General features: G+C 40.8%; 1 protein-coding gene across 1 annotated transcript in view; it reads left to right on the top strand.

Moving 5' to 3' along the window:
- DPP6 (dipeptidyl peptidase like 6) overlaps positions 1-25,423 on the top strand; it is a 425,270-nt gene that overhangs the window by 331,015 nt on the left and 68,832 nt on the right. Inside the window, exon 8 of the mRNA XM_085316409.1 lies at positions 8,272-8,392. Within this exon, the coding sequence (XP_085172535.1) occupies positions 8,272-8,392 (121 nt within the window). The remainder of the gene's footprint in view (positions 1-8,271; positions 8,393-25,423) is intronic.

Below are 25,423 nucleotides of genomic sequence, written 5' to 3'. Positions count from 1 at the left end.
CTGAAGAGGCCCAGCTCTTGCAGCCGTTCCTCGGAGGGCAGGTGCTCCAGCCCTCTGATCATCCTCGTAGCCCTGCGCTGGACTCTCTCCAGTAGCTCCATGTCTCTCTTGGACTGGGGAGCCCAGAACTGGAGATGAGGACTTGAGATGAGGCCTCCCCAGGGCTGAGTAGAGGGGCAGGATCACCTCCCTCGACCTGCTGGCAACACTCTTCCCAATGCAGCCCAGGAGACCATTGGCTTTCCAGGCCACAAGGGCACATTGCTGGCTCATGGTCAGCTTGTCATGCACCAGCACTCCCAGGTCCTTCTCTGCAGAGCTGCTCTCCAGCAGGTCAGCCCCCACCTTGTACTGGTGCCTAGGGTTATTTTTCCCTACGTGTGCCCTTGTTGAACCTCTCTGCCCAACTCTCCAGCCTGTCCAGGTCTCTCTGAATGGCAGCACAGCCCTCAGGTGTGTCAGCCACTCCTCCCAGCTTGGTATCATCAGCAAACTTGCTGAGGAGGCACTCTGTCCCCTCATCCAGGTCATTGGTGAWGAAGTTGAACAGGATGGGACCCAGTCCTGAGCCCTGGGGGACGCCACTAGCCACAGGTCTCCAATTAGACTCCACACCACCGACGACGACCCTCTGAGCTCTGCCTTTCAGCCAGTTCTCAATCCACCTCACTGTCCACTCGTCTGATCCTCACTGCCTGAGCTTCTCTAGGAGGATGTTATGGGAGACAGTGTCAAAAGCCTTGCTGAAGTCAAGGTACACAAAGTCCACTGCTCTGCCCTCATCTACCCAGCCAGTCATTCCATCACAGAAGGCTATCAGATTGGTTAAGCAGGATTTCAAATCCTGCTTATGGATGAATGGAGAGAATGGAGAGATCTTTCTCTATACTCTTTTCCAGCAAGAGTTTATTATGCTCAGAAATAGCTATGGAAATATCTATATTAACATATCTATGGAATTCAGTGCTGAGGGGTTCAGGCCATTCCAGAAACCTGAAAAATTTGACAGGAAAATTCATGATCTGGTATTTCCACCCCCTGGTTACACACAGTGGTTCCACTGGGAATCTCAACAGGTTATTTAGTATAAGRAAAAGAGTTAATACTCTGATACTTCCTGGACATTTTTGGGAAGTATTTCTGTCTCTTTTGAGGCTTTCAGATCTGTATGATATAGAGTGGACAGCATATACATACATGCATACAAACATACATTGTATATAGATGTGTGTATATATATGCATGGGTATTTGTGTGTGTGTGTATCTATATATGTATTATATATAAAATTAATATACAGTTCAGCACAAAATTAATATATAGTTCAGTTTACCTTCCTAGGATTGATCAAATAAATGAATAAAAGTGTTAGAAATTTGAAGGAAGTATCTTACACTAAATAATAACAAAGTTAAAGATGTCCTCGGTTGGACTGTGGGACTGTTCACAGGCCCCCCGATGGAAGAAATAGTTGATGGACAGTGCATAGAACCCACACCTAAATTAGTTTCAGGCACTTAAATCTCCATTTATACCCCAGAGAGTGATGCAGTCTTGCTCCATTAAAGGACTGCCTAACCTTGCAGAAATCTAGATTTACCTCAAAAGTTTATATGCCCATATATATTTCAGAGGGCAAGAGAGGTAGATAGCTGTTGTCTGAAAGTTTTGGTGTGATTGGGATTTAGGTGGAAGAACTCAAAGATTTAAATGTGGGAAAGACTGTGAGCAACAGCACTGGGGTGATAGCCATTGAACATATGCTGTCTTCCTTCTCCTGGGGCTGTGCCACCCTTCGGCAGTGCTAGAGGACTCTTGGAGATGATGAAGGGCGTGTGTGAGAAAGCCTGAGGCCAGCCTATCACTACGCAGTGCTAACTAGGAGGAAGGTCTAGTATCTGCTCCAAGGTTGTTTTCACCTTGTATTTTATTTATTTATTCATTCTTATATGAAACAATTGATGGCCTAATGGTGTCATGCTTATGCTGCCATTAAGCTCAAAGGGCTGGGAATGGACCAGATCTTGAGGGGTTGAAGGCATCTGACATTTCCTGTTGGCTGTTTATTCTCAGCAGAAGTGATAGATACCTAATTTATTTGAACTGAATTGATTGACTTTATTTGGACTTGAAAATACCTAGCACTCCATAAAAGCAGCTGGAGATGGTGAAGCTCTTGAAGTTAGACGGTTTTTATATCTTAATTGATACCTGTATCTGTCTGTTGGGTATCACTTGGCATCTGTCTAAGAGAGACTGGATCATCCCTTTGGAACCACGTATTTACAAAAAGCAATAGAAAGTCATGCAGAATATGGGGCAGAATGGATTTCAGCCAGTGCTGGCAAATGTATAGAGTAAGATGCACRTAAGAACTACTTTTCTGTATTATTTAGGTGAAAGGGATTTTACAGCAGCTATTGTTCTGCYTTTGCAGAAGGAAATATAATGAGTTCAGGTAAGTGTCCTCTTGAAGACAGCTGTGACCCTGCAAGTAAATTGGTCATTTAGACATGCAGTTCACGGCAGAACAAGGCATTTTTCAGATCTCTTCTCTCCGTTTTCATTATAAAGATTGTTTTATGGTTAAGACACTGAAGTAGCTCAAGCTGTCCAGGTTTGACTCACGGTTTTGTCAGTCTTTTTCTCTGACTTTTAAAATGATCTTTGGTTGCTGAAACATGGGTTCTTATAGCACCTCAAATGAATGGCATTCAATATATTTGACCTCTTGGTGATATTCCAGAACAGCACAGATTTCCCATATATCCCATGTGATATCTATCGGAAGTTTTAGACCCACTAAAGGGTTTTAAATGGCTCTAGATATCTGTGTCTGGGCAATAGAGTGTTGTCTCCAGTGTCTCTGTTTCTCATTTTTTTCACTTGTTGGAAGAGGATGATAGTACTTATTTGTCTGTTAAAATGATATGCAGCTGTGGAAGGGACTGTCTCTTCTGTGTATTTTTTCAACATCTAGAACAGTGAAATATCCAGATGCTTACCTTTATATAGATAACTTTTACTAATTCTGAAAAATAAATGTAAGCATTTCTGTGAGACACAAAGAATCCTAAAAGGAATTTGTTATTTTATTTATTCTACCAGAATACTCCCYCAGGTAAACTGGTGTGTCAGCAAAATAGCAGACTTCTGCATASGAGAAAATGTAGGCATTAACATTAAAAACAGAAGACTGTAAAATACCTAATGTTTGGTAAGGACAGAGTAGCATACTGGCTTGTAATTGTGTTTCCCCACTCGCCGAGTCTTCCATTATGTGACCATATTTTCAGAATCCAAAGAAATTTGGGTTTATTTTGAAATTAAAAACAGTGTCAGCATACAACTTGTGTTTGTCTGTGTWTGATGGCCAGCTCTTGTTGACCAAATGCTCCATGCTACTCAACAGAARGAGCCAGGTTATTTAGTTAAATTCAATGGGCTGACCTTGCAGTGTGGAAGTGTCTTTTAGATAGTAGGAAAGGTTCATGCTTCTACAGTATGCCAATAATTTAAAGTAAAAAACATCYGGGCATCAGCTTTATGCCTGGAGGAGATAAATCTGAGTGATGCTGCTCATTCAGTTAACAAGTTGTACATGTTAGAAACTGTGGGCAAAAGAGAACATCAACTTTGAATTCTAGTGTGAAGTTGGAAAATAAATGGAAGCAGTAAAAATGCAGATTAATGAGTGTGAATTTATCTTCTATTGGTCTGTGAAGAAATAACAAGTACACTCTCATCACTTCAGCTGAAAGGAAGGAGGATGGAACAATTGTTGCTTTATATAGCAATATTTGCTTTAGATAGCTGCCCACTGTGATTTTTACAGTGGTCTTAAGGAGATTGTTTCCATTAGATTCCTGAAAAGCTCCATAAATTTAATTAAAATATTATATTTCAATTATTTCTGCAACATAAGTATTTACTACCACTCTGGATCCAGTCTGGTARAGAACATTATTTTGAAAGCCTTTAAGTGGCTGCAAAAGATTTTAAATGAATCCTCTTTATAATAGTCAGGGTTATTTGAGTCCTTGTGTGTTTTAAGCAAATTAAGTTTATTTTGTTGTTAGTTTACACAAYGGCATTTATACTTTTCCACATCTTCCCATCCTGAGGAACTTCTGTTGCTTTTTGCTGCTCAGCTTTCAGGGGTGTGTGGGGAGGGAGGAAGATGAGGGAGCTATATAGTCTGCCATGATCTTACTGGATAAATGCTTAATTTTGACTTAAAGTTCTGCTTCTACCTCAGGCTTTTGTTCCAACCAGTCTAGTATTCTTTCTCTAATATTAGTTGTGTCATATGAAGGTGTAAAATGGTTTGCAGCAATCAATCCTAACTATAAATTGCAGCCTGGSAGAGATTTCTTCTTAGCGTACGTGTGTCAGTGGTGTGTTGACACCTGAGGCTGAAGGGCTTATATAGTGTACTGAAACCTGCAGATGCCAAATAAAGCCAAAAGCAAAATTCCCATTGATTTTCTCTATCAAGGCCATGGTATTACCACCCTGGATGTGTTTTGGACTTAAAAAAAAAAAAAAAAAAAATCTTTGTCTCAGTCCTCCTGATCATTCTGGTTATCTTTGTTAATATTTTGTCTCTTGAACCGTATTACAACATTTAGCAGAAAGAGAATGAAGTTCTTGTCTTCCGTTATACCCAGTGGCAAAGAATTCCACAAATTAATTGCGCTTTCACATGAAAAAAATCTTTTTATCCATTTTAAACAGCTTGCCTCTAGATTTCATTGATCTTCCTGTGGTTCTGGAAAAATGAAAGAGTGAAAATGCACTTTTCCTCTTGTCTGTTTGCTCTTCCTCATTTTGCAGAGCTYGTCTTCCTTGTTTTCTCTGAGCTATGCAGTTAACAATTTCATTTTCTTCACTCCGTATATAAGTGTTTCCGTTCTGGTTACTTCTGTCAGAATACCTGCTCTTCCCCTGCGTTCCTTTTGAAGGTGTCAYGGCCAAACTGGGCATGACGGTCAAAGCAAGGAGCTATCCCCGACATAGGATGGGTTTATTTTCCGTGGCGCTGGTGGTGCTCGGCGCAGCACCCATTGCGCTGCGCGCCGGGGAAGGCRCGTGCTGCGCAGGAATGCAGAGTCAGGAGTGAAGTCTTGCTTAAACGCGCACGCCTAAAGAGAAGCTGCGGGGAGTTTGGGGCCTACTCTTGGTCTGCTGTTCAGACAGGGACATAAAACAGAGCTTGAGCCCTTCTGTTGTCATTTTAGGCTAGTCCACAATTTCTATGTAAAGCAACCACGCAATAATATGAATGAGAAGCCCATACATTATTTTTTCAATTATCTTTACAAAAGCATCTTATACACTGATTAGTTTAAAGTATTCTCATCACTTTATAGGAAGTACTGCTTTAATGCCATAAAATCAAAACAGCAGGAAACATTATCAAGGTATTTTATAAAATCAACTATTATCTTTTCAACCTAGAATGTGAAGTAATGTAAAGACATTTCTTCCTGATGAATAACGAAAGTTCCAAAGCTTTTCCTTAATTTATAAGATACATTACACAGAACTCTTCCGTGTGCTGCTTCAGTAATCTTTTATCTTGATTATGGTTGACGTTTTTAGGGTATAAGGCACTGTAGCTGGGAGGATAATTTTAAATTCTCTATGAGGTGCTCTGAATTGTATGGGAGATAGTTTGAAGTCAGAACACTATATTTTCCGTTGCAGTTTCCTGATAACACAAGCAGTCTGATTAGTGTAATAAAGCACTGAAAGACAAAACAGTGAAGACAGGGAAAAAAAAAAAAAAGCTTTACAAAAAGAAAGGCAGAAACAGGCTATTATTCAGCCTTGTTTATTTTTCCAATGGAGTTATTTAGTTAGTTTGCATAGCGCAAAATATTGCAAAACCTTCATTTGCTGTGAGAAGCTGGGCAAGGAATACGTTGCATCGCTTGACGCCTTCCAGCCGAGCACGTGCTGGTCGCAGCAGGACCCACGGCGCAGCGGCGCCGCCGTGCCGGGACGCGGAGGCCTGGGTCGGGCTCCCGCGGGCTGCGCAGCGTGCTCCAGCGCGGCGGCTCCGTCCCCGCGCGCGGTCGTCCCGCGCGCCTGCGCCCGCTGCAGCCCGAGGGCTCCTGCAGGCGCGGCCCCGCGGTGGCTTTGCTGCTGCAGTTATTTTGCAGTTTTTACAGCTGCCGTGGTAGCTCTGGTTTTTATTATTTTTAAAACTTATCAAGGAAAGAGATTGTTTATTTTACAGTATGGAAGGAAATCCAKTATTTTGCCTAAAGTATCTTATTCTGCTCAGTGTTCTAGATTTTCATATAAACTCCAACAGCCCTTCCACGTGCAGTAGCTACACAATCTCCATAGCACATTAGTTAACTAGAATAAAATTTTTTACTCAGCACCGCTCATCTGGCTCCTCTGCTTACTGGAATTCAGAGCAGGACAGAGGTATAGTATCTTCCACAGCGTATTTTTACTTTCAAAAAAATATTAATTGCACGTAACTCTTTTTAATTTAAAAGCCCATGTAGGCTAGAAGGAATAAAAGCAAGTTACAGTTTTAGTCATGCTTTCTACCCATAGGCGAACTCACTGTACCACATGCCAAAATTAAATTAGGATCTATACTTGCTTCTGGAATCTTTCCAGCTCATCTTTAGGTGAAACACAGACTGTAATAGGATGTGAAACATAAGCTGAAAGCAAATATTTTTCCCAATTCTATCTTTTCCTAAGTGTAACATGAGAAATTGCATTCTAGTATTGTGGAACAGGTACTTAACATTTGTTCCAGTATCTTCAAGTGTACAAAAAAAATCTGTAAATGTCTAACAAATGACATTAATAGTTTGTCTTCCAGTCTAAATGACTTTTCGGATACTCTCTTCATTGTATCTTTTCAGCCTGATTGAAGCTAAAATATTTTAAAAATAAGAATGTTGTTTTGAACAGATGCAGCTCACTCTGGGGGAGGAGGGGAGAGGATCTCTGTGTCGTGCATGACAGTAGCACACACGACAAAGCGCTTAACCAGACRATAAAGATTGATGTCAAGAATCAAGATTTTTAAAGACAGCTGGCTAAAGTTTATCTCACTCATCAGTACTCAGATATCTAAAGAAACAGCCTGATTTCCAAAAGGATTTAGTACCAATGGATCTATTGAGTTGCATTAAATTAGCTTGAAGAATTAGAAGGCTTAYTCAGGAGTCTGATATTGGACTCCTTTCCTGACAATCTGGAATTGAAATTTTGATAGAAATTTTACACTATCCAATTCTTCYTCATACTGGAATTGCTTCGTGCTGATAGTCCCCTTGAGCTGGATGGGCCCAGCTGGGTGACCGGGTATCTGCAGAAACAGACTTATCTACCCATTACTGAGTGACCCTTGCTGAGGCTCTGTCCTTGCCCACATGAGGAGGTTTCATTACCGTTTGACCTTGTTATCACTGCAAAAGGCCAAGAGAGGTTTCCGTAGCTGGGCTGCAGGTTAATGCGGGCTGCACCCGTGTTGGGGGCCTGGGAGCGATGTGAGTCCCAGAAACCTCCGAAGTCCATGTATGCACCTTCTTCCCACCCACCCAGATTTCTGTAGGGCAAACCAGGGTGCCCAGGTTTGCTGTAGGGCAAACCTGGGGCTGGAAGGGAGGTCCAGCACACGGCTTCGGGTCCCTAGTGCCTGGGTGTTGCTGCCCTGAATACAGACCTCCACATGCTTCGTTACCCAACATACGGTGATACAGGCTGCTGCCCCTCCCCTCGGATAGCGTGTCTTGTTGGGTAGCATCTGCAGTGAGCATTTCCATTAAACTCTGATTTATTTAATAGGTTGCCAGTTGTATTTTAAGCAAACAGGAGCAGCTGGAAACAAGGGAGAACCAATTTGGCCACCACATAGCATCACCATCATCTCTGCACACTGCTCGTATGTTGTGGGCCACTTTTGCAAAATCTTGAGAAGTGGCATTCTTTATTTCATGCCCTTGACTGCASTGTTCCTTAGCTGTGATATTTCAGTTTCTGAAAGGAAGACAGGAAGGAGAAAAATAAAGCTTATATCAGAGGACCAAAGATTCGGTTTGTTGCAAATTAGCGTCTTTCTGTCAGTCAATGACATTAGAAGAATGCTGTGAAAAATCCTTTTTTAAAAAAGATGCTATAAAGACGTGATATRTGATTTTTGTACTGCCAATTATTGTAAAAGCAAAATGCAACAGTTTATAATGGAGCCACTGCTTAATGGTGTTCTCTCTTTTCTTTTTTCCTTCAAATCAGATATTTATCTTTGAGAATAACATCTATTACTGTGCCCATGTGGGGAAACAAGCCATCCGAGTGGTCTCCACAGGAAAGGAAGGTGTTATTTTCAATGGGCTCAGCGACTGGCTGTATGAAGGTAGGACACAATATTTAGGGCAGCAGTTAGTATGAGTTTTAAGTCACACTGGAGATTTACAGAACTGGCTGGAATTAGAGACTCAGCATCACAATTCTGGGAATTGGTGGGTCGCAAGCTGAAAATTTGCTATCCTAACACTTATTTGAAGCGTGAGACTAGAAATAATGTGAAATGGTGTAAAAACTCTGTTTTCCAGGCTGTTTTTTTCTTTTCCTTAGTCGAAAGGTAATAAATCATGAAGTGTTAATGAGTAGAACTGCTTCATTATTTAACGGCACCTGCAATCACTCACAGACATGCAAGTTTTCAAATCACAAAAAAGGACAGAAACGGGGTGGGGAAGTGGTTCTATTATAAGGAAAGAAGCTGAGAAACAATTTTACTTGACTTAGTTGTTTTTCACAGTGCTAGGTGGCACATAGGACCTGGAAGCTGCCCAGATCTTGCTAGCTAACAATTTTCTTAAAGCAGACAGGTCCTCACAGTAATTGGCTTCTTTCCCTTGAAAATGGGCCGGAYAGAGCACAGGGTCATGGCTGGTTTGCTGCTTTCTTCGACTCTTTTCAGCTGGCAAAAGGGGCTTCAGGTGTCTGCGAGCAGCTATGTGCRAAACAAAAGCCTACTCACTAGCTTAGGAGAGGATCACTGCCACCCCCCGTTTTTCTGGGGGACATAAGCTGCATTTAAGCTAATGGTTGAGCAGAATAAAATGAAAGAACACGTGCACACAGAACACATTCCTCTCTCCATCCCTGGCTCATGCTCCCAGCAGTTGATTTTCACAAGGATCCTATTTTGGGGACCTGACAGTCTCTTTCCTGTGACATATTTTCTCTCTAAAGTAACAAGTCCGAGGTCTTCCTCCCTCAGCTCTCAGCACTGCCACTGTGATGCTTCTCTTAGCTCTGCAGACAGAAGTGTCCAGGTAGGCATACTAATTGAGCCCTGTTGGCTGGTCCCAGTTTCCCTGGCCCTCAGTGGTACAGAGCGGCTTACAAAAATGCCATTCTCCATTAATTGGCTTAAAAATATGAAGCACTCCTTAAATTACTCTATATTGTACCTAAGCCAATGCTGTTGGGCCCAAAAACGAGGGGATTAAAATCAATTCTTTTTCATTCGTCATTCCCAGAGAAGCAGGTCCTATTCAGTGTCAGGGTTTGCACACATCGGTGTACAAACTCACGAAAACACATCAGTGGAAATATCTGGTACCAATTTTAGATACTTCTGATATTTAAATGTGTGTTTACATCATATCACAGAATATTTGCAAGTGAAGCACTTTGTAATCCGATTAGGGGATAAGTTACAAAATGCTAATTTTATTTAATTTTTATTTATTTATTCATTTGGTGCTGAAGATGTGAGCTGTCCTGTTTGACTCTGCAGGTCAAATGAGCATATTAGTAACCATATTTTGTGGATAAACATCATTTAGTACATAAGGTCTTCTCACAGTCTTCACACAGCCCCATGCTGACAGGGGGAGTTTGTCATGCTGGTGAACTCCAAGCAAGCCYGCAAGCCCATGATGACACTTGTTTTTTGCTGACACATATTTTTATTACTCAGGTAATTTCTTAGCTGGCATTGACTTTCAGGTTTGTCCTTCATAATGAACTTTCTTGTTAACTTTATGTTAATATACTGAGATAATAAATGAATTTATGATCAAATACAGTCTGAATCTACTAGACCAGACAGTACTCTCTAAACAGTAGGTACAGGGTAGGACCACTATATCTGTTATTCCTGACAGTAAGGTTTGCCAAAATCAGAATATAGCATCCATTTGGAAATGCCACTTTGTGTCTGAGTAGATTTTACATCTAAATAAAATCTTTTCTTACTTCAAAATTGACATAAAGAGAGATCCAAAGAAAACCTGAGATATAGCGAACAAGACCCCTGAGTCTTGTTCAGAACCTGAACTCGGATCCAGAGCCGAACAGCATAAGTTGAGCTCTTTCTCCTATGTTATGTCACCTGTGTACCTTGGACRACTTACAGAATTCCGGTTCGGAGAACCCAGGAGCCGGTAACTGCGTGAACGCTTTTGAGGGATGCTTCTCTATAGCTCATCCTCCGTAAGTGAGTAGCTGCTGACATCCTAGCCTCCTCCTGACCTCAAAGACAGACTTCCATCCTCATATTTCCCCTCAAAGCTCAAGGGACCTGCTGCAGTCCTTATTCAGTGAGCAACAGCAGTGGCGGCTGCCCTGGAGTCAGAAGCGCTCAGTGCTGCACATCAAAACAGTCGTCATGGTGGTGGGGCTGGGACCAGAGTCAGGACTGAGAATCTGTGGCCAAGGTGTGAACAAGCAGTGGGGCGGCAGGATCCGATGGGTCCCAGCGTTCGGGTGTCAGTGCTCTGAAAGCTTGAACAGAGGGGACCCCACAAGAAATTGGATATTCCAAAGTGATAATTTGATAAGAGCAGATAATTTGATAAGAAGACAGATTAAATCTTCCTGCTGGAGTCCATGAGAATGCAGCCGTCTTTTTCAATGGGGCTGAATTTTCTCCCTACCAGCAGCTGGGATGCTCCCACACTTCACTACTACCGCGAGGTTGGACGTTGAGAACCACATTTGTGTTTGCGCTGCCGTCATCTCAGCAAGCTACTGCCATGGACTCCGAACATATGTGGAAATCTCATCCCATCTGTGCAGCTATCTCCGCCACCCAGTCTGCAAATGAGCTGTGATAAATGCTGAAGCAGGATCACAAGGCGTTGGAAGCGTTGCTCTTCCCGCGTGTGTTCTTTTTGTTGCTGAGGTTCACAACCTTGGTGAGTGCAAGCAGCTGAGCCTCCCCGAGTGCTCTGCCGGGTTACTGTAACAGTTCGCGACCTACTTCTCGCTTTCCCCAAGTGCAACACAAAATATTCTTGGCGCTTCCTACATGAGGAAGGCAAGTTGTAAGATCTTTTACCACAAGCGGCAACATCCCACCCACACTTTTCTGGGAGCTTTTTTGCCTCCTTTGTTATGCAAACTGCAGTCCCAGCAGTGCCACCTTTTGGTGCAACTCAACGGTTGATACGAATGCTGGACCCGCTTCTCTTCRTTAAAGTGATTGCTTTTGTCGTGACAGGATAGATCCACGATACTATTAATCAGATGGTTTTAGTAAGTCCAGAAGCAGAGCAGATCTAGAGTAGATTTGACAGGCTTTTTGCCCTGTAAAAATGCAGGAGTTCATTTTAATTCAAGCTAAGCTGTGCTTTCGTAAATCTGCCAAAGGGGGGAAAAATTCTTCAAGGTATTTATGCTGTTGGCTTTTGATAATATAGTGGAAAACACTTCAAATCAATCAGAGCTTAATCTACTTAGTGCATTTAGCTGGAAGGTTATAGGTTGATACATAGATTACTGCAACATGAAAGCATAGATTAAGCATGTCTTTTATTACTGAAATAAACATTTAAGATGTTTTCATATAGTTTAACTTAACATTTTCAGTGCTGTGTCTGATACATGCCTATATTAAAAAGGAGTGATGGCCTATAAGAGAGTTTAAAGTTCTGAGGCTGAAACTAACTAAATATTTAAATGAATAGCATCAGCAGAGAGTGTTTTATATTTCACTCCTTGTTGTATGACCACTGTTAGTGTGGGCATATGTTTTGGGAACAATGACGCTTCAAGATAATTTTAAAACTGATAGTGCTAAAGCACAAAGTGCTTTCAAATTGGTAGAGTAAGAGTATGTTCTTTATCTATATTTATTACTCTAATAAAAATTATTGTATATTGCAACAAGGGTAGTGCAGCTAAAATTCATTTCATTTAAGCACTTCGTTACAGTGCTCTTCAACAGTAATTTCATTTTTCTTACACACCAGAAATGAATTCTGTCATGGTGTAATTCAAGTGTCTCCACTTGCTACCAGACACTTGGAGAGGCTATGTTCAGAGGTTGGGAGAAAGCACAGAGATGAGTGGGCTTTGCTAGAGATACTGGTACGCGACGAAGGGAAAGTTGTAATATCCCTCTGCCACAGTTGTGAGGCTCTTTAGATTCATTCACATGTATAGCTTGTGATGCTGSATACTGTGGAACAGCCCAGCTGGCACGCTGCTGCAAGACCTGGGGTACCTCTGCAGGGTAACCAACTTGTGAAGCTCCACCAAGCAGGACAGGGCCCTTCCTATGCTGCCTCGGCACAAAGCTGTGGTGTGACCTCCTCTCAGGCTGCTTTGGCAGACACAGATATACAGCTTGCAGAGCTGCAATTATCCTCTGCTGCCTGGAAAACGTGGAGGGTTCAGAGCTGGGCAATGTCCTCTCCTTCAGCAGTGGGAGGGCAGGAGAGAATTGGTAGCTCTAGATGGGCTTACTCTGTCTATAGATTGTGAAGCTGAGTGTTTTCCTTTTGTTTTATTGTATGTRTCCTTGGCTGTAGGAGTAGAAGTAGTCTCTTAGAAGCTATTTTGGAATTTGATCTACAGGGCATGTTTTGTTTGATTTTTAGGGACTTTGGTTTCCAAACRGAAGAATTACTTCCTCATCTCATGTCACAGTCAAAGAGAGTGATCAGAAAGATTTGTCCTGTAAGTCTCTAAAGATCATTTCGAAGTTAATATCCCTGTGCTGGCTCAGTTTGAAAGAGTCTAACATGGGGGCTGTGACATCTGGACACCACCTTATCCTCCCGTTAAAAAGAGAGAACAACAGCTGGCAACCAGGCACCAATAACGTCTTACATGGCATTTACTTAAAAACTCTTATGCAATAAGAGTTATATGTATCCATGACATAAAATTGATACTCTGTTCTTTTGTGAGTTTAATGCACAGCAGTGTTGTTAAGTTTTATTTTTGGCTAGCTTCGGGAGCAAGAGGAGGGGCGAAAAGAGGCACTTTTTCAGCTGTCAGTCATATGCATTTTATTAATCTTCATTCTGCTTGCATCGTACGCTATCACAGACTGCTCCTCTTATACGACTTTGCAGTGACACCTGGTGGGAGAGGCCAGGATGTCATCTTCAYTAAGACAATGAAACTGCAGAAATCTTGCTGAAGGCTGTATCTAGTAAAAAAACCTCCCAGTTTCCCTTCTCGTGTATTTCCCTGAAACTGTCCCTGAGCTTATGGGAACTACCCATCCAAAGCTATTGGCTCATTCGTGCTGATAGTATTTCTATTCCTTCTCTAAACTTTATTACGAGAAGAAAGAGAATGTGGTAATAACAAAAAAGCTTGTCTATAATCCGATCAGCTTCTCACAAAAACAGTATGTTTAGAACATGTATGGCTAGTCTCAGAGGTGCGACGCTCGGTAACAGCTGCRAAATCAAATAGCACTTTATTGTGACTAGTATCTTTTATGCTTATACTGTTTCAARCAGCTGAAGTGGATATTTTTCTTAAGTTTGGAAGTATTAATTCTGGGAGCCTGGAAATTATTTTAATGMTGAAAAATGCTGGTAAGGCTGCTGATATAGTGCCTTACCAAATTTGTCTGTGTGCTCAATTTCTATTATATAATACTAGAACTCTAAACTTCTTTTTCCTGGAAATGGGAACTTTGATGATCAAATTATACCTGAATTTRGAAAGGGACATTCATAATAAGGACTGAGAGCAAATGGTTCCTAAAATTCCTGTTTAATGTCAACATAAAAATTATTCTAATTTTTCATAATGCAGAGCTAGTCATTCCCATCAAACAGTCCCCCAAAACAGCTCCAATGCCTGCTGGGGGCTATGAGATAAAGAATCAGACTGAATYGTCACTTTAAGATAAATTGATCTCTTGCCAAGAAGATACTAAAGTTGGGACTCCAGATGCTAAGAGGAACCAGCCTTACTGGGGCGGTTAGATGGAGCAGGAGAATACTTACTGGCAATGCATGTGAAGACTCGCTACGATAGTGGAGCGTATTTGTTTGTTTTTAAGCACTTTCATATTTTCAGTCACAAAAAGTATTTTTCATGGAGGTGGATATGTTTACAGTTCTTCCCATCTTTTACTGTAGGGGAGAGGGTAACGTGGTATGATGCCCCTAGTGCCACGGAAGCACCCAACCTCTAGAAACCGCTCGGATGTCCTGACGTACAACCTGCTCATATAGGGCTGTAGGAGAATCTGCACGGAATTTGCTCCCTGATTTCTGTGCTTGTTCAGGCACGGTAGCAAAAGTAGTCTGATGTTTCAGTGACGTTGTCATCTTATTCAAATAGAAAGCTTTCCTCTGCTTTGTATATTGGACATCATTCAGTGTTGCCCATTAAGTACATGCAGCTGTTAGGTAGCACTTGGGACCATAAATTCACAGTTAGCTGTTATGTAGCTGCCTGTTGGAAATGTGGGTGGCTATTTTTTGGGTGTACCTTTATTTACATGCTGATTTAAATCAAATGTGAAAAAAAACTGGCCCTTTCTGTTTCAGTCAAAGAAAGAATGACAGTCTTATCTCAGTCATGTGTTTGAAGTGGATAGTTCCCCTGTAAATAATTCTGTTGCAAGGAAGAACCACTAGTTACAGCATTACTTTGCCTCATCCATATTAAACCAGAAAGAAAAAAGTGAACCTTAAATTTCATCCAGTCACGTAATGAAAGGCTTGGAAGAAATTCCCTCGACATCTTGCTTTGGCTGAAGCTTACTTGTCATAGGGTTGCTTGCATTGTAGATCGCATCACCTGGAATGGGCTTCTGGCCCTACTCAGTTGGCCRTAGCCAGAGAAAATTGAACCGTTTATGGCGCACATCGTGAACGCCAGCCTATGATGCGCTGTTGTCTGGACTGTCTTCAAAAACCGGCACTGCACAGCAATAACTTTACCCGCTGTAGCCCAGTCTTTAACCTTCTCTTTCTGCAGAAGGTTGTTTGAAATGAGGTTGCCAGCCAAATCCAACACCTGTCACCCTCTAATTTTTGGTTTCCCATCATCCACGCTTCCGAATAGCTTTTGGAAGGAAAATAGTGTTATTTACTGTGGTCAGTGGTCTCCTCTGAGCAGTGGAAGGAAGCCAGATGTCCATGCTGATATCACTAGCTCCGTCCATGGCTGCCAGCACTGTCAGCAAGGCACTTGGCCACGGAGGTTGGCAGTATGTTGCATGGAAGAAGCTTGCACATGCCTTTCAGAAAAGTCCTTTTCAAAAGGGCTTTTCTTCAGGAAGAGCCTCGAGCCATAACACTTCRCTGGGTGTTGTGCTGATGTCCCTTATCGTAGCAAGTTCTTCTTCTTGACAATAGCTTGGCTCAGGCCAATAACAAAAAGAAAACTCTCCTTTCTAGAATTATGTACTGTCCTTCTGGAAATAATGTCAGCTTGGGCTCATTCAGAGGGGAGCTGTTAAATAAATGTAATCTGTTTTTATAAAATTTTAGATAATTTCTTACAGTTCCATACAGTATCTTGCAGTTCATTCTTCATTTTTATCATAGGGTGATGATATCTTCATGCTTGTTGTAATAAAAATAGAAGTGTCATATGCTGCAGTTGCCAGTATTTAGACCTTTTAAAGATAAGGCAACAATCTCTTGAGCTGCATTTTGTTGGTGACTTTTGTTAAGATCTACTTGGCTGTGTGATTAAAAAGAGATTATTGAAATTAATATGAAACTTTCCCTGAAACGAGATTCTCTGTGTATATACTAAATGCAAGAGCACCGACTGCACTCAGTTACATCAGTTTAAATTCAGAGCAAGTCTTTTAATCTCTGCAGCTTTAGTTTATGTGCAACTTGGCACAAAACCCAACCCCACCTCTATTGCATAATCTCTTCTATTTTCTACTATTATTTTACTGTTACTGCATTGTCAGGGATGCAGTTAGCTCTTAAATTACTTTAARTGAGAAAAGAGCTATGCAGTATGCAACAAAATTAAACTTAACCAGTTAGCTACTGCTCTATTTAAGCAGGAACACATGAATAAAAAAAAGACAAATAAAATATGTAGATCAGTATCTCAGTAATAAAAATAACAACTGGTAGATATCTGAAAGTGTATTTTCCACCACTGAGGCAGATAATTCTAAAAAAARTAGTATGTTGAAAACTGTATAACTTTCAGAGCTATCAGGGGTTCCTGCTTGTAACAAATTCAGCTTCTCTTTGCCAATATCATTTACAGTAGCCTTAGGTTAAACACTGTATTGGAGATTTGTGTCCCCATTTTCTGATAATGCTGCTATTTTTAATAACTAACGAATATATTAGTGCTTTATATATTACAGAATAGTCTGGAATAACTCCATGGCCTCTAATAGAAGTGCTGGGAATCTGCCCCATKGTGCCTAGCAGAAGGATCTTGCTGTAATATTCATGCTATAGGTCCACAGTCAGCAGGCTTGCATAGGAAATATCTTAAATTTACAGTATTCCCAGAGAAAAAGATTATGGATGTTATGCAACATTTGCAAATTTAAAGCACCATATATTTTCTCCATAAAGTCATACCAGTGGCATGACATGAAAATTCTTAAAATAAAACAGGGGTGGGACAACTACAGGTCAGAAATCTCATTTTTATTTATATTTGGAAATATAAAATGTGGCTCTAAACCAACCCACTCCTCTAAAAATCCACAGATCAGTTCTTGTTATRTGTTTTGTATACATATTTGATCAGACCTTTCTCCAGGAGTTTTGATGTGGAAAACATTTAAGTGACCATGTTAATGATTGATAAAACAAAATTGCCTCATTTCTGTGTGGCTAGAAATGAGCTTGGGGGGCATGACACACACAACAGTCTTCCAGGCTGTAGAAAATTGTTAAAGAAAAGATAAGGAGAAATTGAGTTAATTCTCACCAAAACAATGTACTCGAAGAAAAAATATTTCTGTTAAGGCGTGTTGCCCAGGGATACTGTAGGAATCCGTGTCATGGGGGCTATGCTGGAGCGTGTCGGACTGATTTCTGCCATAGGTGGTGAGATAAAAGTCAATCCTGTTTCAGTGCAAKGGGGAGATTAGACAATTCCTTTGAGGTCTCTTCCAGACCTACAGTTATATCACTTTACATATGGTTTGATGACTTTTTCTGATCTCTTTGCAGTTAAACACGTTCACGCTGAGATTACAAAGTTACTGTAGAAGCTTTTGGAATATCCCTTCCAAAGTTTCAGAATGCCTGTTTATATGGTTACAGATTGCCTGTTTATATGTGCAATGGTGTAAATACATGTAATTAGGGTATCTACGACTATGTAGCAGAGAATTAAGTTCTTTATCATGTTTACATTTCYTTCGTTATTACTCAGAAGTAAATTGACAAATTTTTTCTTCTATGAACTTCTGGTTAAAAATATGTTTTAAAGAAAGCAACCAAGCTTTATAATTTGAAAAATGCTGCTAGCAAGGAATGATTAAAATATTAGAAAGAAAACTAGCCAAAATTAAGAGATAGTCACAGAAAAATTGTATTAGTGCATAATTCCACCAATTTGTCCTGAAAAGTAAGTTTCTGCAAATTTTTTCTTGGTGTATTGATTCTTCCTCATTGCAACCTTGCTTAGCGACCAGTGGAAAAATCTACTCCTTGTTTAAATAGCYATCCACTTTGTCTCACTGCTCTTTGGCCTAAATAAAAGGTATATGCTGTAAGAAGCAATAGTGAATACACTCTGTCCAAATTAGAATATGTGAAAGCTATRTATGAAAGAGATGAAAGTTGTGCTGAGAAATGTGAGTCTTACTAGAGAAATGACCTCTCTGTTCTGCCAGAAATTGTGGCAAAAAATCAGCTCATGAGTTGGTAATCCGTATAGCTCAGCTCTCCCAATGAAAAACAACATAAAACAAAACAAATTAAAGTGCATTTAAGAAACTGCAGCTCCAAATCCTAATATCAGCTGGAAACAGTCATAGGTCAAAGAGGGTCTCTGAGTGGAAAAGCAGAATAATGGCCCATGAAATGCAAAAGGCAAAAGACTCCTGTATKTATTGGGGCGGATCAGGGAACCCCAGTAGAGCTGAAGCTGGCTCTTTCCTCCAGCACARCGGGCAGGGGGTTAGATCTTTGTGTTTGAAATGTGAGCTTCAGAATTGCTATCTGCACTCCATACGCTTGACGTGACGTGAGGAACTCTAGCTGCACAAGTTCAGGTCCCGGTACCTGCGAAAGAGGAGGCTTTTAGGGCTGATTTACACGCTGGTGTTTCCAGTGCCATCTCTTCCACAAAGCAGCGATCGGGGAGCTTTAGTTTGCAAGGAATGTGGATGTTGTAGTACAATGTATTTTTCAAATTGAGGCAAAGAAGGCAAATGTTGAGTGCAGCGTCAGTACTAGTCAGGACGTGGAGGCGTTTGTACCTGTGTTTTGTTCTGGATCAGGAGAACTGAAGAACAAGGGTACGTTTTTAAAGCAGTCAGATTGACACACCAGCAGTTACTAAAAGATAAAGCATCCAGGGTAATATCACCCTCAACATTCAATTAGTTTATGTCACTATAAGTAACTACCATATGGCAGAGCTTCTGCACCAGCTGTTTTCCAGTCTTCAATGGATACTGGGCTACGAGGGAAACCAATCTGAAACTACACCACATAGCAAAAGCAATTACAAAAGTGGAGAAAAACGGCGTATTTTAGAGACTGTATTAAAAACTTCTAGATGGGTAAGTAATAAAACACAAGCGGGCAGGTACGCGTGGGCTGTCGTGTGCCAGGCRAGGGGTGGCAGCTGCCTGTAAGCTGTGGAGAGGATTGCAGCARGTTTACAACCACCGTTTGTCTACATGGTGCAAATCCTCCAGGGCATAAYAGCAGGGAACGGAGGCCAAATAGGTGGCAGACCCTTTGCATCACACCCTAGGACCTCAATGTAAATTGGGCTGCACACCGTTCTTTCCAGGCTTTTTCTTCTAAAGGGGTTGGGGCCATTTCTGTGCTCCTCTGGGTTGTCCTGGCGCTGACCAATTATGCTTCCAGGCAACTCCCATTGCCATTTTGATAAGCTGTTGATTGCCTAACAGACAATTTTGTTATAACTACTTTTTTCTTTTCTTTTTGAGAATGACAGAAAATGTGTTGTTCCCTGATTCCCAATCACAAAAAGTTTAAAAATTTGCAATCGTAAGAGAAGTTTTCCACGCTGATCTGCCCTGGAAAATCTTAGTCTACTGTTTTGAATCACATCAAACAGCATAGCAACACAAAATGCTGCTGGGAGCTAAATACCATAATTAATTCATAATTATTTAAAATGCTTTTTATTAAAGAATTCCTTGATTGTGGATTTGGAAAGAATCTCCTTTCACTTTTAAAAGACTCTGGAGATTTTATGTCAGTGAAAGCTTTTAATAGTACTCAGCACCAAAGGCATTGCAGTTCTGCCCATAAAATTTTCTGTGATGTAGTTAGGCTTCCTCTATGGCTATGCACCTGCAGTGCATAGAGGGCAACCGATTAAATTTGGTGTGCCTGCGCTGGGTACCAGAGAATGGTATCTTTCTGCTGAGAATTAGCAATATTTATACTCCAGTCAGAAATATCAACACTTTCACAAAGAAAAAAGAAAGCAGAAAAAAAATACTGTACTTAAAAAAAGTACTTCAGACTTAGCCTCCAGATATGTATTTTAAAATAAAGTGGAAACAGATTTCTTTTTCATTTTTACAATAGAACAATCTTTTCAAACGAAGACAAGTTCACTCCTTCCTGTTATTTACAAAGATCTTGCCCAGTATACCTGTAAATCTTTCAAATATCAAGTTTTCTTTTAAAACTATAAATCTCCTCTAGGATGAATATTTTTCTACTTCCTTTCTACATATATATTCCTAATTTTTCTCTTCTGTGCTTCATATATTATTTTTAAGCTGTGTTTAATAATTTTGAGACTTGCAGAGAAGGTTGAGGGAGAGAGGTATTAACTATCTCAGAAAGAAGGAGTTAATACAGAAGGGCATATGAACATGTGTTGGCAAAGAGGAGTAATTCCAGAGTGGTCCTCAGAGCTTCATTAGAGATCAGAGAAACATGCAATATTGCATTAGCTAAAATAAAAACCTTTATATAACAGAGTTTAATGTCCTTAGAAACATTGCAGGGTTTATTTGAAAAATAAACCCAACAATACTCTATTAAATTTATAGAGGAAATGGAAAGCAGAACCTCAGAAGGCTGTAATTGCCACCTACAAATATAATCATCAGAGTGAGTAAGAAGTTATGAAGGAGGAAATCAGACCTAACTCACCTCCTTAGTCCTTACCAGGAAGGTGCAAGTCATATTGCTACCATGTGGTAAAAATATTGAAAACTAGGAGTAGCTATCTTGCCAGTAAGGATTTGATTAGTGTACTGGAAACAATCAGAATTCTGTATGATTTGCCGGAAAAATAGAGTATGCAAAGAGCACCCTAATTAGAAAGGCACTGCAAGATGAAATCCCGTTTTGCTTTTGGTTAGCGTGTACAGTTGGTTCTTTGGTGGTGGGGGGGTATTTTTACTTGAAGTCTAATTCAAAACTCTAACTCTTACATAAAATATTCAGGGGCAAAGTGAACAGAGTACAGAAAAGAATTTTTAAAAAAGTTCTCTTTTTAAAATGAGGTCATTTATAGGCTTTTATGAGTACAAAAATCCATCATTATGTTGCTTGTCTTCTTGAAATTGTCTCCAAAGTTTCTGCATGAATTTTGCTTCCTCTCAAATTTTTCTTGTGATCCTAGAATACTTCCCAGCTCGATCACATTTAGAAATATGGGCCGCAATGTTTCACAAAGGACTTTTTAGAACACACAATATAGAAACATAATTATTTTTTAAATGGGTAGTCTTACAGTTCTGCCTAAAGCAGGATTTAGGATTCATGAACATGTGTCAGCTTGTTCCCCCCTCCCCACTCTATATCATAATTCTTTGTGACATTGCAGCTGGTTGCTGTAGAAATTATTAGGATTAAAGACTCTGGTTTCACAGCCTGAATTGGATGAGCTCTTCACCATCCCCTCTGATAGCAGATTAGCGCTGGCCTCTGAGCTGAGATGCAGCCAAGGAGAATAGACAGAGCCTCTCCAGTGAAACCTTATTGCAACTGGGACTGGCATGAGTGTGGACTGCCTAGCTTGCTATCAGCCAAAAAAGAGCACCCCAAAAAGGGCAGGGGATGAAGGTATGGCCTTGTACCTCCTTCGTTTCAGCTGCCAAAGCTGGCTCTTGTGGAGAGTAAAATATAGCCAAGAACATTTTTGGTTTTGAACTCTCCACAAAATATTAAGTATATCTAAATCTGCCCCATCCTACTTTAAGCACCTCATTTAGACATTTAGATTTGAAGATATGCACCCTACTCTGCACATTCAGAGAAGAGACAGAAATACTTTTGGAGGACACTTCATATCTTAGGTGTTGTGCTTTCCCTTTGGAGATGTCTGTCCCACTTCTCTATGAGGTCTGCTTCTTATCCTTTACACAGGTGTGAACCTTTCTTTTGGCCCTGATTTGTACAGTATCACTTGCAGTGATACTTGCACTGACTTGCAGTGTCAGTGTAACAAAATTCTTGCTCTTTCCTTAGCACCCACATTTGTAGCCAAAATATAAGAATAAGCTAAAATGAGCATCACAGATAGCACTCAGCTCTATTTCTTGGTACATGTCTAATTATGACCTTCACAGAGGCAATTACTCTATCTTGATCTTAATGTCTTTTGTAATCATCCATTAATAAAACCTCACGTTCTCTCCTGATAGAACAGGCTTTATTACCATCATTTTAGAAACAGGCAAACTGAGGTGCAATTATTGACCTGATTTTAGACATGAGGAGAGAAAGTAGGACACAGGCCTAAGGTTTTTCTCAGCTTGGCCCCTAGACACCAAATAAAATGCACAGAAGAGCACAAAAACCCAGATCTGGCTGTTCTCAGCATGATGCCTGTCCTGACACTGCCTCCAGGAAAGCTCCCTGGCAGCTCTCCTTTCCTATTTGGCCACGGAGGCACCAGGAATTCATGGCTGCAGGGATATGTCTCCRTGGATCACTGAACAGCAAGGCTGGACACCTTAGACTGGTCTGGAGTGACTTAAATAAGACCAGAAACCTTTCCAGCCCGTGGGGTTTCCTGCAACCAGGAGGACAAAAGCTGGATTTGAAAGGTGCCCCCAGCTCTGCCAGGTTATTGAGTCTGTTCTCCACCATTAAGGGGCCTGACAGATTCTCACCTTGGAGACTTGACTTGTAAGTCCTGGAAAACAGGAGCAAATCACTTCAGSACTTCACTTTTTTATATATATGACTCATAAATATTTGCCTCCTACATTAATTTTTCTTCTCCTCAAAGCTGAGTCATTGTCTTATGTTTGCTTTTACAGCAATAAAAAAAATCAGTATCAGTTGTTCATGTATAGAACTAGATCAAAAGAATTTTTTTAGAGAAGGCTTTCAAGGTAGGTAGATTACAGATTTAGGAAACCCGTAAAAAAAAAGAACTGTAGAAAAACAGCTCCTAAAAGCAAAATATCATGTGTTCATGTTGTTATGCTTTTAAAATTGAGGGCAACAGTCTGAAAACAGACCATGCAATAAATCTTGCTTGATGTGAATTATCTAGAGATCATTATATCTATTGCATTTGTTTTGATTTTTCTGTCTCTGCTTCAGACTCTAGGCTCAGAGATGACTTAAAAGATTCAATATCTCATTTTAAAAATTAAAGTTCACTTGATTATTGAACTGACCCATAGCAACCTGGAGACTATTACGCATTAGTCTGGCATATTGCAAGCCAGCTAGAAACCTTGGAAATAGGAAAGGACGTAAGATCTGTATCCCAAATAAGTAATCTACTTCAGCTGTACTAGCTGAGGCTGTGCTGCCCCRTAGAGGCACAAAACAAAGTTGCAGCACATGGGGCAGGGAAGAATTAATTAATGTGCTCAAAAATTCTCTCTCTCTCTTTTTTTTTTCTTTCCATCCTCTCAGCCTTTCTTCCCCCAGGACACTATGTGTTGTCCTAAGATTTGTGGAGGCTTTAGATAACAGTCTAAGGGATTTGAGCTTCTTGCCCTGATTGGGTCATGAGCAAACAGCACTTGGGACATGGGATGGTGCCTCCCCTGCAGAAGGAGTTTTCCAGATAGATGTAGGTCTTTTAGGATCTTTTCTTGCATCCCTGATCTTTTCTATAATATTTGGTGCTGGAGCAACGGTGGAGCTCTCATCAACTGGATTGAGGGAGATAAAAACCAGTGGTAAGACAGGGGGARTCAAGCGTAAGTTCAGGGAGTTGTGGTTATTCTCCAGCACTAAGGAGCAGGGAATGACTTTGTAATTTCCCAGTGATGTCTTCAGCTTTCAAGGACATGCCAAGGATGTGGTCTGTCAGACCACCCCTGTTTAGGGTCTATAAGTTACAATTTAGGAGTAAATAACTGCAATCGACAACAATGAATACTTGTGGTCAATGAAAAAAAAATCTCTATCAACACAGCTGTCAGAAAAAAAGAGTGCCTCAAATACTGGTTTGGGAGAAGATTGTTTCTCACTATTTTATTTAATTGGCTTATTTGGAAAACTTTGTTGCTGATAGATGAACTTGCAAAATTGCCAGTCCAACCCGTTATTTCAAAACACAGTGCTGCTACTGGGTAAAACTAGGTAAAATTCTAACAATCTTAGGCAGTTCTGTCAGTAAAGCTGCTTCTCTGGATTGCAGGAGCTGACAATAAAACTCAGACCCTGAGCAGCAGCAGCAGAAGTTGACGCCATTCTACTTAAAAGCCTTCTCAAATGACAAATTCCTTGGAACAAGCAAGAAGTTCACTGTGACCCACTCACAAATTCGAGGTTCTTTTAAAAATAACAATCATGGAAACGCTCTACTCAGTTAAAACACTATGTTAAATGTTATTTGAGTAGGAACTCCACATGTTCAAATATAGGACTTCTGTTGTTTAAGAGCCTATTAGTGAATTTTAGGTGCCTGATTTTTATCTGCTTGTTAAAAGCACTTGACCCACACGTTTACTTATCAAATAGTTAACCCAGGAAATATGGCATGTGTAAGAGTTGCTTCAGTGCTTTCATGCRTTATAAAATGATGCAAGAAAGAATAATAAATCCCTAAAAGGAGAAAGGAGAACTTTAAAAGAGTTACCCTCCCTCTGTTAGTGTAGAGCATGTGGCACCAGATGAGAAGTGGGAGTAATAAGATAGAAATGTAGACCTACTAGAAATTTTCTTAGCGTGTAAGCTGCCATTCGGAAGTGTTGTAGTACAAGATCTGCTCATTACAGAGGCCCAAGATTACCTTTAATGAGCAGATCATGCAACACAGCAATTCTGCACAGCACCTCAGACTGAAAAGAAACTGCAGGAAGGAGGGAGGGTGTGTGGGATGGAGAGAAATGTTCTTGATTTCTTCTTAATTGGGAAATGCTACCGATTCTGTATGACAGCCAGGCAAGAGGGGAAGGTGATCGGCAAGGTGCCTGTAAGGCGTGTCTGTGAGGGCTCACCGRAGAAGGCGAGGAAGTATTTCAACAATAAATCTTCAAAAGGGCCCCTGCAGAAGACAGTGGGGCCCTAGTCACAGCACATTTCCTTTCCCTGGGGAGAGGATGAAAGAATCAAGGTGACAGATGGTAGCCACRTATCTCACAGCACTTGAGAGGTGCCCAGGCTGGGCAGGAACCTGCGCAGGACGCCTAACTAAGAGCACTACCCCTRACTAAGCGTATTAGGGTTAAAAACCACCAACCTTTTTGTTTCTATCTCAGAACTGATGTTCTCCTGTATGATTTATGTGCTTGGACTGCACTGAAATCACCAACATAAGCTCACTGRGTGGTTTGTAGTAAACAGCAGATGACAACACACTTGACTTCGGTTCTGGCAAAATGATGTTCCTGGGACATCCAGAGATTGTCCCTGACCAGCCCGGTCCTATGGCAGGACATGCTTATCCTCTAGAAGAAGACAACATTTGAAAACACTGCAGAAATCTGATTTAGACGMTAAACTAGCCCTTTGTCTAAAAAGTCCCAGCTAAATGTGCCTGAAAAATACCGCAAGTCACCAGCTGTCTAGCTCAGCTTACATTTGTAATTTAGAAT

Source organism: Rhea americana, unplaced genomic scaffold (assembly GCF_003343005.1).
Source record: "Rhea americana isolate MKP2758 unplaced genomic scaffold, rheAme1 scaffold_47, whole genome shotgun sequence".
Classification (NCBI taxonomy): Eukaryota; Metazoa; Chordata; class Aves; order Rheiformes; family Rheidae; genus Rhea; species Rhea americana.
This window is presented reverse-complemented; position numbering and strand designations above follow the sequence as displayed.